This window comes from Kogia breviceps, chromosome 8 (genome assembly GCF_026419965.1).
Source record: "Kogia breviceps isolate mKogBre1 chromosome 8, mKogBre1 haplotype 1, whole genome shotgun sequence".
Lineage (NCBI taxonomy): Eukaryota > Metazoa > Chordata > Mammalia > Artiodactyla > Physeteridae > Kogia > Kogia breviceps.
The window spans coordinates 97,026,192-97,042,564 of NC_081317.1; the positions used below are offsets into that span (position 1 = coordinate 97,026,192).

The 16,373-nt window shown below is 37.4% G+C and overlaps 1 protein-coding gene across 2 annotated transcripts in view; it reads left to right on the forward strand.

Annotated features, from left to right (window-relative positions):
- The window catches only part of LOC131761268 (contactin-associated protein-like 3), a 226,374-nt gene that overhangs the window by 136,532 nt on the left and 73,469 nt on the right, over positions 1 to 16,373 (forward strand). For both annotated transcript variants that reach the window (XM_059071797.2, XM_067039809.1), the window contains 2 exons: positions 933 to 1,194; positions 6,472 to 6,618. In XM_059071797.2, the coding sequence (XP_058927780.2) occupies positions 933 to 1,194; positions 6,472 to 6,618 (409 nt within the window). The remainder of the gene's footprint in view (positions 1 to 932; positions 1,195 to 6,471; positions 6,619 to 16,373) is intronic.

A 16,373-nucleotide genomic window follows, 5' to 3' on the forward strand; every position in this document is an offset into this window, starting at 1 on the left:
GTAATAACACAGTGACTTGATTACAGTGACTTCATAGTATGCTTTGCTATCTGGTAAGTTAAGTTCTGCCTCACTGTTTTTCTTTGCATTGTATTTTTCGGAGAGAAAGGGCAATGTTTGGGCATTTATTCTTCTATCAGAAATTTATGAAATATTTTTTAATCCCAGGGGAAATTTTTGTAGAGAGCTTAGTTGGAGTTACATTAAGTCCGTCCCATCCAGACACTGTAATTAAAAATAGTTTCTTCCTGAAGCAATAGAGGTATCCTAGGGATTAAAAGCATCTTTAAAAACAGAATTATATAAAAAATAAAAACAACCTGCTAGGCAGGTCAGATCTCAGGCTGACTGATTGCCCTGGGTGACTTGGTTTGTGAGAGCTTCTGAGACAATACCAGCCTGCCTATGGCAGGACCAGCCTGGCCATATCCTTTTCTTCAGATGCACAGAAGTGCCTCTCCTACCTAGAGTAAGATGTATCTGTTACCTGAGTGACACACTTATAATCACATTTACATAACCAAGACAAGTACAAGAAAGTTCTTGGTGTAAGTTATGCTTGGTGCTAGGCTTCACATTGGATAAAAACATCTAGCACCTCAAGGGAAGAAAACTGTCTTTTCTACTCTTGTATCCCACACCCAGCATTAGGCCTGGGAGAGATGTGGCTTGGGATTCCTTTGCAAATGCTGAGAAATGGAGAAGATGGACAGTTTCTAAGAGACTCAGAAATAGATTTGCCCAGCTGAACAGTGCTTAGAAGGACCTATAAGGTAAATCTGGATGTAAGTTTCATGGGGAAGCCTAATTTTTAAAGGCCTAGATTGCTGGATCATTGATAAGGAATTCTGTAAATTTTGGAAAATCTGTTGTCAATGAAATAGAAACATCCCTCCTATGCCTTCCTAAAGCCTCTTTCACTGTTTTCACAGGGAAATGTGTCCTTCTCCTGCTCGCACCCTCAAACTGTTCCCATGACTTTTCTGAGCTCCAGGAGTTACTTGGTTTTGCCAGGCACATCCGGAGAGGACAAAGTGTCTGCCATCTTCCAATTTCGAACGTGGAACAGAGCAGGGCTGTTGCTGACCAGTCAGTTTCAACACAGATCAAGAGCTTTCATCCTTGTTCTTAATGATGGAAAACTCAAGCTGAGTCTTTCCCAGCCTGGACATCCAGTAAGGGATGTCACAGCAGGTAATAAACGTCTTATCTGAGATGATGTATAGGTATTTGCCATGACTGTACCTTCTTACATGTAAACCTAAGATTGGTGATCTCTAAAATAAATGAATGACTGAATCCATGAGATATTCATAATCCTACTAGAGGGAACTAGATTCTTTTTTCCTTTGAAATAGGTAACTCCAGGCTCCTGGTGGGTCAGTCAATGTGACAGAAGTTTACCTACAGCAAAGCATAATTATCAAAAAGTTTAAAAATAAATGATTATCAACTTATGGTTACCAAAGGGGAAGGAGAGGGAGGGATAAATTAGGAGTTTGGGATTAACAGATATGCACTGCTATATATAAAATGGATAACCAACAAGGACCTACTGTATAGCACAGGGAACTATACTCAATATTTTGTAATAACCTGCAAGGGAAAAGAAACTGAAAATGAATATATGTATTTACATATGGCTGAATCACTTTACTGTACACCTGAAACTAACACAACATTGTAAATAGCTATACTTCAATAAAAAAAATTAAAAAATAGAAAAAAAATTATTTATAAGTTTGTGGTCAGTAACTAGCAGTAAACTTGAAATACTAGAAGACATTAGCCTAATCCCAAGTAGTCTTGAGAAAATAGATTTCTTTGAACTGCCTTTTATACCTATATACACACTGATTTTCAAAATAATGTAAGTTGTTTTTCCCTCTTACATCAGAGCCACTGCTTCCTTTGTACCTACTTGTTTTTGATAAGGCTTCTTCTAACTGGGTGAATGTTCTGTAATTTTCTGAGAAGAACCTATTTATTTCTAGACTCACTTCTAAGTCATGTTATTTTTGAACTTTGGGGACTGCTTTGCATTTAAAACTGATAAAATTTAAACCCAAGCAGGACCATGACATCTCATTCCCTGAATGTTGAATGTGAAAGGAATATCTTGCCTGACCTATGGTAATCAGTTTCGGACTGAAAAGCTGGGAATGAAAATTAAATTTTTCCCTTCTTTTTATAAATAAAAAATATATGATGGTCAGCTTGCAAATGAACTGAGTTGATAGTGTCAACTCAGATTCAGTAAATTGCCTAAATCTTGGTTTGTGTAGATTTATAATTTACATGTAATATGAGCTAAAAGAGATAGCTTTTTAGTATTGTTTCACATGGGTACACACCACCCTTCCTCCCAACACACATATATATTAGTTATTGAATTTTTTGTAAGCTGGCACGGACACATTCCATAAATATTTTATTGCACCAATTTTTAAGGTTTTACAGTGTAATGTGCTATTTTTCAGAAGCAAACCAAAGAGAAATTTCTCATGATGCTTGCTGCTTCCTTAAGTAGCACTTAAAGGGGAATCTTTTATCCATTTGAAATAGTTGAAAAATAAAACAGGCTGCAGTTTTTTTCCACTTTAAATCTTGTACCAAGTACCCAACCCATGTATCAGATTGAAACTTAAATTTCATTAAATGACGTTGAAAAGAAATTTTTTAGCGTATTTCTAGGTTTTGGATAATTTTTCCCAATAGTTATCTCAAGCTAGTTCTGAAGAGATTGAGAAATGTACCAAGAGTGGATAATGTGGTGCATGTGTGTTCATATGGCTGGGCCCAGGGGGGGAAGGGTCGTGGAAATAGAGGAAAAGTGGGAGCAACAGAGGAGGAGGGAGAAAATGAGTGTGCGTGTTCACCCATGGAGTTCCCTTTATGTAAGGAAAGGCACAATTCCACCCTTTGCCAAATTGTCTCTACTGCCGTGGTCATTAGCTCCTATTATTAGAATAAATTACATGACTTAAGCAAGTGAGCGGAGTGTATGAGAGGACTCCCGTCCCATGCATGTTTCTAAGTCTGCCTCTGCTCCTTTGATATGTAGCCCACTTCTTCTTCTGAAGCCTCAGTGTCCTTGTCTTTAAAATGACACTAATATGAGTTATGAGGAGAATCCAGGGATATAACATATATAAACCCTTAGCACAGCACTGTTTATTAACAACTTCTGGTTATTAATATTTCGGCACTAGTCCCACAGCCATGGCATCCCCCCAGATTGAAGCCTTTCGAGGGGCTGGAGGAGTGTGATAGAATTAGCATCATCTTCATAGTAGCACAAATCAAAAATACAAAATCTACTCTCTGGTCTCCATCCAACCTTTGACAATAGTGTTGCCTGGGAAACAGGCTGTCCTTTCATCAGAAGTGGGCCGAGTTGAAACCACACTACAGAAAAACAAAGGTTGAGAATTATAATGGATAGATGGAGAAAGTGAATATAAATGCCTGCATTTTATTTTTAAATTAGAATGACCACTTTTTCTAAGAACAGTCTTGTATTATATAGGCAAATGGCATCTATTACAAATTCAAGGAGATATTCTGAGGGCTTTCTGCAAGTTCTCCCATGAAATAAATCTATATGCTAGATAGGGAGAGAGGGAGACAAAGGAGGGGCGCGAAGGTGAGAGAGGGGGAGAGAGAGAGAGAGAGAGAGAGGAAATAGTTCACAAAATCAAACTAAATACTGAGTTTTAATGACAGATTTTAAGTGGACATAGTTATCATACTGACAGGTATACTATGTAACCTTTAAGAGGAACACCAAATGATAAGACTGGAAGGAACATTTAGAGATTTTTGTTGTTGTTCATTTTCTTTAGCTCTAGGATTACAGAACTTCTTTTACAACTTTATTTCAGTTTCATAATATATGTTTTAAGTGTCTAACCTAAATCCTCCATATTCTAGTTCTCAGCTTTCCTCATGATCTTTCATGAACCAGTGTTGAGTTTTTGAAAAAGTTTCTGGCTTCACAAATATAAAACAAAAAACAAGTCTAACATTTTTATTGTGTGTACATGTGCATGTGGTAGAAGTGTAACTAGTGACTTTAAAACTGTCCCCTCCCTGAAAGTGAGAAAGTGTTGGGAAGTATCATAACTAATATTTCTGAGAAAAACAAAGTTTACTGTTTTCACAACAGGATCTTTGACCTTCTGGGTCATGTTAGAAACATTTCCCATTCAGGTGGATCTTGAGTCCACGTCAAAGTCATTAATGAGAGATCAAGCAGGAAAAAGAAAAGCTGGTTTGAAGAGCATTTGAGGGGCATGGAGTCACATGGTCAATTGGGCGGGCTATACATACCAAAATATGATATTAAATTAGATAGGACTGGTTAACTTTCTCCCAGCAATACCACCATATTGCGGGGAGGGTGGGGGGAGCTAACACCTCCACTGGACTCTAACATAACTTCTAATTCCCACAGGTTGACTACTAAATTTATAGAGCTGTAAATGGTCTGTACCTTTATCATTCGTAAAATATATTAGTTAAATATATTAGGACATTCCCGAAGATGCTCAGATTAGAGTCATGCCAGCTGACTAGCATGCTCATACATGGCATCAAAAAATCAAGCAGTCGTCCCACTGTTGTTTTTCAGTGAGTGAAAGTATTTCTTTATGACCCCCTTCCCTGTTGATCAACATAATTTCTAAAGATTCCAATTATTCCCCTCCCCCCGCCCCCTTAATTGAAACATGCATCTCTTGGGACTGCTGTGAGAGTTGCAGTGACTTCCTGTGAAGGGGGGGAATCCCTTGCCCTTGGCCAAGTGACTCATTTTGGCCAATGGCATGTGAGCAGAAGAGGCCTTGGCCACATCTGAGTAGAAGCTGCCAACGCCATAGCAAGATTCTCCCAAGTGCTGTTTTCTCTAAGTCGTGAGACTTAGAGATGGGGGCTGTGCATTAGCCTTGGTCCTGCATGAATAAACGCCTGGAACACAGAGGACAGAAACCCAGCTGGCCTAGGGCCAGAGCAAGGAACAAACCCTAGTTGTTACTCATTGAAACTTGGTGGTTGTTTGTGTCCACAAAATAACCTAGTAGGAACTGACACAAATTGTCTGGGTGAGTGTACTGGGACACATACTGCTTATTGATTTATCTGCATGACATGGCATCGGTTTTTCATTCAATAGAAGACACAGCAGGTAAGTCTGTAGGAGAGTCATGCACAGTTGGTAGCTGGTCAACAATTCAACTAATTGACCATTCTCACCTCCACCACTTGAAGAAAATATAGGTATTTCTTCTCACAGATTCAAGAGACAGTGCTGCTTTTAAAGGACTGATAATCTTTTTTAAAAAAATAGTAATGTAATAATAGCTTGATATACTGTATCAAATTTGGAAAAAGAATAGAAAATGTAAAACTGACATAAAATGAAAAACACAATTCCTTCATCCAAAAATGAAGGTTAATATTTAAGAATATTTCTTGCCACTCTTTTCCATGTTTATATAATGCTTGAATATGTACCCACACACATACACACACATACTTTAATGCAATGCTTTTATAACTTTATAGTCTATGAATTTTCATGTTTTATTAATACTTAAATTATTATTTTTAAAGAGTGCCAGTATATTTTTTTCTAATAGTCTACCCAGATTATTATAGGTAATGACAATATATGAAAGTAAGAAAAAGTTTTTATTTTTATAACTTAACATTTTTGGAAAATACCTGTACTTCTCAACATCTCAAACTAGATGGACTAGATGAGACTGAAATACGTCCGATGCCACGTAATTGGAAGTATTTTATCATTTCATGATTGTTCAGGGTCATTAATGGAAATTTTATTCAATTAAGGCCCTAAGACTTGAAGAAACCAATGCTGCACTTTTCAAGGCAGAATGTTTGGGTGATCCACTCTAGTTTCCTCTTTACCCCTTTCATTCTGATTTCTTTCTTTTCTTTTCTATTTGCACATTTCTAACTAAATTGAGTGATGAGAAAGTGAAAAACACCCCTGGCAGTGTGCATATAGGCCGTAATATTCCTAACTGAACATAATAATTTTTGTTATTACATAAACAAGTACCAGACAGGCCAGTCCATGACTGTGGTGGATGAGATGCAAGAACCCTCTGCAATTACAAAGTTTATTCAACAGGCCCCTCTTCCTACTAACGTGGGTAGCACTTTCCTCTAGATTAGAGTGACCAGCATACCACATCACCTAATTGCCTACTTAGAGCCCCCTAGCCAAGCCCACATCTACCCTACACCTCTCTCTGTGTCTTCTGTGGTGCATTCTCCGTTGCCCAGCTAGCTAAATGACCTGGGTGAGGTTCAGGTGAGTTCTTGGTGGTCTGTGGCAGGTGGTCCAAGGTAGTAGGTATCATACTGTTTTCAAGTACTTGCTCTGTTTAGAGGCATCTGTAGGGTTTATAGGAATCTCTTTTAACCCATTTTGTTTACTTCCAGGTGCTGGATTGAATGATGGACAGTGGCATTCTGTGTCCTTATCTGCAAAAGGGAATCACCTGAGTGTGATGGTGGACGGTGAGGCAGCCTCCATGGCTCATTCCCTGCATGGGCAGATTGATTCAGGCGACACCTATTATTTGGGAGGTAAGTGAAAGGAACTGAGCTACACTGGCAATCAAACCATCTTTATCTTTCTAGCTCCTGCCTTCTAACCCATGTTGTTAAATGAAAATTATTACCGAAGAATGATTTTTCTCTTTCAGTTATGGTCATTGGGAATGCTGAGTGGACAAAGATGATAAATTATGGTCTAAAATGCAAGTCTACTAGTTGGCTTTGTCTAAAAGTGCACATAATTAGATTGGTTTTAAATTCAGCACTTGTTTTCATCTATGGCTGCACATTGCAATCACCCGGAAAGCTTCAAAATTCTGATGCCTGGCTGCATCCCCAGAAATCCTGATTTAATTGGTCCCAAGACCTGGACAACAGGTTTCTTGATGCTCTCTGGGTGATTCTATGTGCAGACAATATGGCGGGTCATTGCTCTCTCTCTCACCCTTAATACCTTGCCATAGGGAATTTTCTTAATGCCAAGTGACCCTGGTAATCTTTCCTTCAGATTTTATGTGCCAAGTTTATTGTTGCATGTGGGTGTTCTTCTGTCTGTTGGCTTCTCTTCTGCCTGGAGCCTGGCTACTCAAAGTGTGGTCCATGAACCAGCAGCATCAGCATTACCTGGAAGCCTCTTAAAATTGCAGATGCACCGTCCCTGACTTCCTGGCCAGAATCTGCATTTCACCAAGATCCCCAGGTGGTGGCACTTTAAATTTAAGAAACATTCTATTCCCACTACCTGTACAAAGGGCATCATTATATACGACAGAGGAAGAAATTAATTTAATGGCTATTAATATGTCACTCATTGCTTAGTGATGGATTTTACCAAGACAGCACCAGGCCATCTCCCTGGGACTGTAGTGTATGGGTATTTGCTTGCTTAGTGGACTTTGACTGAGTCCATCCAAGATCTTTTCCACCAGGGAGGGGGAGCTTCTGAAGGTAATAAATCTCTATCCTTGGGGCATTCAAGTGAAAAATCCTGAGCCACTGGAAGCTTAGAACTGTCACCTGTAAGATTTATTTTTTAATCTTGGCTTGAAGTCCTCTCTGACGTTATTGCTGTTTTGCACTTTATACTTGTTTTTTTCTAAAATAAGTTTGGAATCATGGTGGAGATAGCTTGATAGCCCAACAAGCAAGTATAAAATTCTCCCTTAAGAACTGACAACAAGCATATCAACCATGAATCAGGTTGTTTAATCTTTCAAGTCCCCTAAAGCAACCTTTACTGTGAAAGGTGGAATGGTGCCAGCAGCTTTAAAAGATCAGATTGCTTTCCTTCCTTGCATGTTAAGTGTGACGCATTTCTGACCCAGATACTCTTTTAAAACTTTACACTTCTGATGGATTTTATAGCTCTGGAGAGAAACAGATTCCTTCAAAACTAAATAAAGAATTTATCCAAGAGCTATAATTTAAAAATTAAAAGATTTTGAAGCACTAAAAGCTATAGAAAGAACAATCTGTGCTCTAGTGTTTAATGACACAAAATAAAATACCTTTAACATTTTGTATTAAAAAGTAAAAAAAAAAAAGTACTTTTCAAATCATCTTTCATGTTGAACATTCTACATACTCAGAATGTGGAATGCACAGCTACATGAGAGTAGGTACTTTCCATAAATATTCACATACTGATGTGACATTAGTCAGTCGTTACTACGAAATAGATCATATGCACACATTTTAAGAAGACTACTATTGTTTCCTAAAAGAATATATGTGGGTGCATCCCCTCATCTACAAAATTAACCACTACAACACATTTGAATCTTCCCTTGCTCCTCCAGACTTTCATTCCCCTCGTTAAGTATTACCCTGCTTTTATTAAACCAATCTTTGTATTGCTTTTCTTTGTAATCTATCAGGTATGTAGGTAACTTTAAACAATAAATTGTCTTGTGTTGCCTTGCTTTTAACTTTATGAATAGGATAATCCTGCATTCGTTCTTCTGTGACTTGCATTTTTTTGTTCTACATTAATTTTTGAGGTCCAGCCGTGTAGATATGAATAGCTAATCAATTTTCATGGCTGTATGCTTTTTGATGCATATTATACCATGTTTTACACATTTATTTCACCATTTTATGTTGATAGACATTTTGATTGTGCCCATTTTTTATCATAAAAATGTTATAAATATTGGTACAGCTGCTAAGAACCATCTTGCCAGTGATTTTTAAATTTTCCTTATGCACAAATTATCTGACTTTCCTAATAAGGACAGTCAATTTAGTGAAACAACAGTCAGTATCATGGTTTTAATGGCACGCTCCAATGGTTAAGATCAATGAACGCTCAAGAACCCACAGTTGTCACATTGGTCGTGCACATAGACCCAGCGATTGGCTCCACTAATATCTATGAAAGGACCCTAGAGCTCTAGAGGAAATGTGTTGAAAAATGTATAATGAGTCTTTCTTGTGTATTTTCATAAAATTGTGCTGATGTGCAGGCTGTCTTGTTAATATAGTTTCCAAGAAGAAAGTGTCCCTAAGATGAGTGGAATTACAAAGTTTAAACATTCCATGAGAGAGTATAATGACTTTTCTTCATTACAACTTTCCTATTTTTCTGATGTGATTCTGTGTTGGCACTGAGTGGCAAAAAGAGAACTTGCAGTCACAGCCCTTTCTTCCTAACCAATGTATACATTTAGAGTGACCTCTATATGCATGGCTATAAATAGCCAGTTGATTCCTACAGAACAGTTTCAGCCACTGAGTCAAACGAACATAGTCAACTGTACATTTTATATTGGCATAGCAGCATCTTTTTTTCCTAGAGAAAGAATATATGCTATTTTAAAAATTCAAGTAATGCCTTTGCCAAACTGAAACAAACAAACAAAACCAAAACACACTAATTTACTAATGTTAAATTAAAAGGTGGATACTATTTTTACTTAAGGAAAACCAGGAGAGGCAGGTCTAGGACCAACAGGCATGGAGTTCTGATTCTCAATAGATTTATTATATTCACAAGTTTTATGCACATGTAGAACCCTTGCTCAGGGCCCCTTTGTCTCCATAATCCATGGGATGTTCCAGGCCTGTTCTGGGTAAAGTAGGACAGGTGAGCTACAGCTTTGAGTGGAAGCTCTACCCTGAAAACTCCAATGTCTGGGTAATTTATTCAATCCATAGAGTAGCTTATGTCAGTATCTGTTTACTTATCTTTTTGATTAGTGTCTGTCAGTACCAGAATATGTGTGATGTTGACATGGAAGTGAACTTCATCCAATCCATGCTTTCTAACAATATTTGGACTAATAAATCCAGTGTTCCTGGGTCAACTAGGTGAAAGCCAGTTAATGATATCTGATTTTTCACGGAAAACAATACCCCATGTTCTGAAATACTACTTGACCATGTTTCCTTCCCATTACTGTTTTTCCTGATGGATAGCCAACTGCAAGTTTCCAATTATCATTATATGATCAGTCAAATTTCGTTGCAATGCTTCACTGTGAAAGCAGACGAGTATGGCTTGCTATTAGTTAGGGTGACTGTATAACTTCAGGACACTTTAGCAAATGAAGGAGATGATCTCAGTGATTATTGCAGGACAGAAGCATAAGCCAGTGCTCAGTGGCTACCTGGAAGTCTCTATTTGGGCCTGGAAGTCTCAGAGAACAGCTTTCTTACTGTGAGAAGGGTCATCTGTATACTAATAGCAACATTTCTTAAACATCCCATGAGAGATCTGTGATCTAGATATCTCATTTTCCTTCTCTGCCTTTTCTTAGTCTGTGCTTTTTTTTTGTAATTTGTCTTTCAACAGCAGTTTCACTATAGTATACTGTACACAGATTTTTGGTGCCTGCTATTAAGGGTGGTGGAAAGTTAAGCTCTTAATAAATTCCCTTTTATGGAATCTTTGTACTACTCAATAGCATACGTGAACTACAGAGTAAGGGAATATAAAGCTATGTTCAAAATCCCCCGAGTGTCCTTCTGTGAAATGTCAGCAGGCCAGCAAGCCTATGACAAGTCTAATGAAGTCTCATCTGAGGATCCATTCTGGTGCAGTGACATAGTGACAATTTATCTGTCATCTTCAGAGGTACTTAAACTTCTGAGTCCCTCAGTCATGATGGATATCTTTCATTAATTTAGCAATAGCTATTCAATGTCCATTTCACTCTCCATCCCAAATCAGGTCATTGATGAAAGGCCCTCTGCCATTTTACCATCAGGGCTTCAGGGCAGCCATCTGTATGGACAAATGAGTGTCTCCTGCCCTGAGCTTCTCTTGGGCTGTGATACCCTACTTCCTGACCTTTATGTCATAACTGAGAATTGAGCACTTAGTGCTCAAACTTTCCTTCTTTAAAGTTTCACTTTCAGAAAGCTTTCCTCGTGACAACTGGATATGGTTTTGTTTTCTCCTAACAGATATAGTTAGATACTACATTGTATTTTGGATGAGTTTGAGGCTGGTGATATGGAAAAAAGGAAGAAAACAGAAAAAGAATAACAGGGATTCCACAAAACTATATATTGACTTCATTTTTCCTATGTTTTATCCTAAAATTCTTAGTGACTAAGTGCGGTAATTAGAAGTCACCTATAAGATATAAAGATATACCAAGTTTCTCCATTACCACTAACATCAGGAACAAGACAAGATTGCACACTCTCACCACTATTATTCAACATAGTTTTGGAAGTTTTAGCCACAGCAGTCAGAGAAGAAAAAGAAATAAAAGGAATCTAAATCAGAAAAGAAGAAATAAATCTGTCACAGTTTGCAGATGACATGATACTATACATAGAGAATCCTAAAGCTGCTACCAGAAAACAACTAGAGCTAATCAATGAATTTGGTAAAATAGCAGGATACAAAATTAAGGTTCAGAAATCTCACATTCCTACACACTAATGATGAAAAATCTCAAAGAGAAATTAAGGAAGCACTCCCATTTACCATTGCAACAGAAAGAATAAAATACCTAGGATTAAGGTGCAGAAATCTCACATCCCTACACACTAATGATGAAAAATCTCAAAGAGAAATTAAGGAAGCACTCCCATTTACCATTGCAACAGAAAGAATAAAATACCTAGGAATAAACCTACCTAAGGAGGTGAAAGACCTGTATGCAGAAAACTATAAAACACTGGTGAAAGAAATTAAAGATGGTACAAACAGTTGGAGAGATATACCATGTTCTTGGATTGGAAGAATCAATATCGTGAAAATGACTATACTACCCAAAGCAATCTACAGATTCAGTGTAATCCATATCAAACTACCAATGGCATTTCACAGAACTAGAACAAAAAATTTCACAGTTTGTATGGAAACACAAAAGGCCCCGAATAGCCTAAGCAATCAGGAGAAAGAAAAATGGAGCAGGAGGAATCAGGCTCCTTGACTTCAGACTATACTTATACTACAAACTACAGTATTCAAAACAGTATGGTACTGGCACAGAAACAGAAATATAGATCAATGGAACAGGATAGAAAGCCCAGAGATAAACTCATGCATATATGGTCACCTTATCTTTGATAAAGGAGGCAAGAATATACAATGAAAAAAAGACAGCCCCTTCAATAAGTGATGCTGGGAAAACTGGGCAGCTACATGTAAAAGAATGAAATCAGAACACTCCCTAACACCATACACAAAAATAAACTCAAAATGGATTAAAGATCTAAATGTAAGGCCAGACACTATCAAACTCTTAGAGGAAAACATAGGCAGAACACTCTATGACATAAATCACAGCAAGATCTTTTTTGACCCACCTCCTAGGGAAATGGAAATAAAAACAAAAATAAACAAATGGGACCTAATGAAACTTAAAAGCTTTTGCACAGCAAAGGAAACCATAAACAAGATGAAAAGAGGACCCTCAGAATGGGAGAAAATATTTGCAAATGAATCAGTGGACAAAGGATTAATCTCCAAAATATATAAACAGCTCATGTAGCTCAATAGTAAAAAAACAAACCACCCAATCCAAAAATGGGCAGAAGAACTAAATTGACATTTCTCCAAAGAAGATATACAGATTGCCAACAAACACCTGAAAGGATGCTCAACATCACTAATCATTAGAGAAATGCAAGTCAAAATTACAATGGGGTATCACCTCACACCAGTCAGAATGGCCATCATCAAAAAATCTACAAACAATAAATGCTGGAGAGGGTTTGGAGAAAAGGGAACCCTCTTGCACTGTTGCTGGAAATGTAAATTGATACAGCCACTATGGAGAACAGTATGGAAGTTCCTTAGAAAACTAAAAATAGAGCTACCATATGACTCAGCAATCCCACTACTGGGCATATAACCTGAGAAAACCATAATTCAAAAAAAGTCATGTACCACAGTGTTCATTGCAGCTCTATTTACAATAGCCAGGACATGGAAACAACCTAAGTGTCCATCAACAGATGAATGGATAAAGATGTGGCACATACATACAATGGAATATTACTCAGCCATATAAAGAAAAGAAATTGAGTTATTTGTAGTGAGGTGGATGGACCTAGAGTCTGTCATACTTCTGTCATAATGAAGTAAGTCAGAAAGAGAAAGACAAATGCCGTATGCTAACACATATTTATGGAATCTAAAAAAAAATTTTTAAAAAAAGGTTCTAATGAACCTAGGGGCTGGACCGGAATAAAGACGCAGACAGAGAGAATGGACTTGAGGACACAGGGAGGTGGAAGGGTAAGCTGGGACAAAGTGAGAGAGTGGCATGGACATATATACACTACCAAATGTAAAATAGATAGCTAGTGGGAAGCAGCCACATAGCACAGGGAGATCAGCTGGGTGCTTTGTGTCCACCTAGAGGGGTGGGATAGGGAGGCTGGGAGGGAGACGCAAGAGGGAAGGGATATGGGGATATATGTAAATGTGTAGCTGATTCACTTTGTTATACAGCAGAAACTAGGAGACGCAAGAGGGAAGAGATATGGGGATATATATATATGTATAGCTGATTCAGTTTGTTATACAGCAGAAACTAACACACCATTGTAAAGCAATTATACTCCAAAAAAATGTTAAAAAAAAGATATATCAAGTTTTTTCAGATACATCCAACCCTTCAGTAATTTTCTTACAAATTAAATGTGTGCATTTTCACGTAAGACAAGAAAATGGTAAAGGAATGCTATAGAGTTAAACAGTTCTTTATGACATAATGTTAAATTTGAAATGTCGAAATCCCATTGAGTTTAATTTATGAGGTTTCATTGTGCCTTTCATGGTTTCAACCTGATGCAGGCCTTGGCTTGTTTTGCATTCTATTTGTCAGAAATACAAAACATTTAAGCCTCAGTCACTGAAAGAAAAGTGAAGATAAACTGTGTTTATTTTATGAAAATTCTTAGGTAGAAAACTAGTATCTATTATGCAGGAACAAGAAGAGGCTCTATCTTCAGTTTTTGCTCTTTGAAAGTACACCAGTGATTTCAAGACAGAAGTACAAAGAGAGGTGAATGAAAAACACATAAGTACAATGAGCAAAATCTTTACTTTATAAAATTACTTATTCCATTCGATTTTAAAAATAAGAATCTGATAAAATAACCTCAAACCCCAGGCTGTAAATATTTTTTTTTAACATCTTTATTTGAGTATAACTGTTTTACAATAGTGTGTTAGTTTCTCTTTTACAACAAAGTGAATCAGTTATACATATACATATGTTCCCATAACTCTTCCCTCTTTTGTCACCCTCCCTCCCACCTTCCCTATCCCACCCCTCTAGGTGGTCACAAAGCACAGAGGTGAACACCCTGTGCTATGCTGCAGCTTCCCACTAGCTATCGAATTTACATTTGGTAGTGTGTATATGTCCCTGCCACTCTCTCACATCGTCACAGCTTACACTTCCCTCTCCCCATATCCTCAAGTCCATGCTCTAGTAGGTCTGTGTTTTATTCCCGTCTTACCACTAACCTCTTCATGACATTTTTTTTTTTTTTTAGATTCCATATATATGTGTTAGCATACGGTATTTGTTTTTATCCTTCTGACTTACTTCACTCTGTATGACAGACTCCAGGTCTATCCACCTCATTACAAATAACTCAGTTTCATTTCTTTTTATGGCTGAGTAATATTCCATTGTATATATGTGCCACATCTTCCTTATCCATTCATCTGTTGATGGACACTTAGGTTGCTTCCATGTCCTGGCTATCGTAAATAGAGCTGCAATAAACATTTTGGTACATGACTCTTTTTGAATTATGGTTTTCTCAGGGTATATGCCCAGTAGTGGGATTGCTGGGTCATATGGTAGTTCTATTTGTAGTTTTTTAAGGAACCTCCATACTGTTCTCCATAGTGGCTGTATCATTTTACATTCCCACCAGCAGTGCAAGAGTGTTCCCTTTTCTCCACACCCTCTCCAGCATTTATTGTTTCTAGAGTTTTTGATGATGGCCAATCTGGCCGGTGTGAGATGATATCTCATTGTAGTTTTGATTTGCATTTCTCTAATGATTAATGATGTTGAGCATTCTTTCATGTGTTTGTTGGCTATCTGTATATCTTCTTTGGAGAAATGTCTATTTAGTTCTTCTGCCCATTTTTGGATTGGGCTGTTTGTTTTTTTGTTATTGAGCTGCCTGAGTTGCTTATAAATTTTGGATATTAATCCTTTGTCAGTTGCTTCATTTGCAAATATTTTCTCCCATTCTGAGGGTTGTCTTTTGGTCTTGTTTATGGTATCCTTTGCTTTGCAAAAGCTTTTAAGTTTCATTAGATCCCATTTGTTTATTTTTGTTTTTATTTCCATTTCTCTAGGAGATGGGTCAAAAAGGATCTTGCGGTGATTGATGTCATAGAGTGTTCTGCCTATGTTTTCCTCTAAGAGTTTGATAGTGTCTGGCTTTACATTTAGGTCTTTAACCCATTTTGAGTTTATTTTTGTGTATGGTGTTAGGGAGTGTTCTAATTTCATACTTCTACAGGTAGCTGTCCAGTTTTCCCAGCACCACTTATTGAAGAGGCTGTCTTTTCTCCACTGTGTTTCCTTCCCTCCTTTATCAAAGGTAAGGTGACCATATGTGTGTGGGTTTATCTCTGGGCTTTCTATCCTGTTCCATTGATCTATATTTCTGTTTTTGTGCCAGTACCATACTGTCTTGATTACTGTGGCCTTGTAATATAGTCTGAAGTCAGGGAGCCTGATTCCTCCAGCTCCATTTTTCGTTCTCAAGATTGCTTTGGCTATTCGGGGTCTTTTGTGTTTCCATACAAATTGTGAAATTCTTTTTTCTAGTTCTGTAAAAAATGCCAGTGGCAATTTGATAGGGATTGCATTGAATCTGTATATTGCTTTGGGTAATACAGTCATTTTCACTATGTTGATTCTTCCAATCCAAGAACATGGTATATTTCTCCACCTATTTGTATCATCTTTAATTTCTTTCATCAGAGTCTTATAGTTTTCTGCATACAAGTCTTTTGTCTCCTTAGGTAGGTTTATTCCTAGATATTTTATTCTTTTTGTTGCAATGGTAAATGGGAGTGTTTTCTTAATTTCATTCTCAGATTTTTCATCATTAGTGTATAAGAATGCCAGAGATTTCTGTGCATTAACTTTGTATCCTGCTACTTTACCAAATTCATTGATTAGTTCTAGTAGTTTTCTGGTAGCATCCTTAGTATTTTCTATGTATAGTATCATGTCATCTGCAAATAGTGACAGCTTTACTTCTTCTTTTCCTATTTGGATTCCTTTTATTTCTTTATTTTCTCTAATTGCTGTGGCTAGAACTTCCAAAACTAGGTTGAA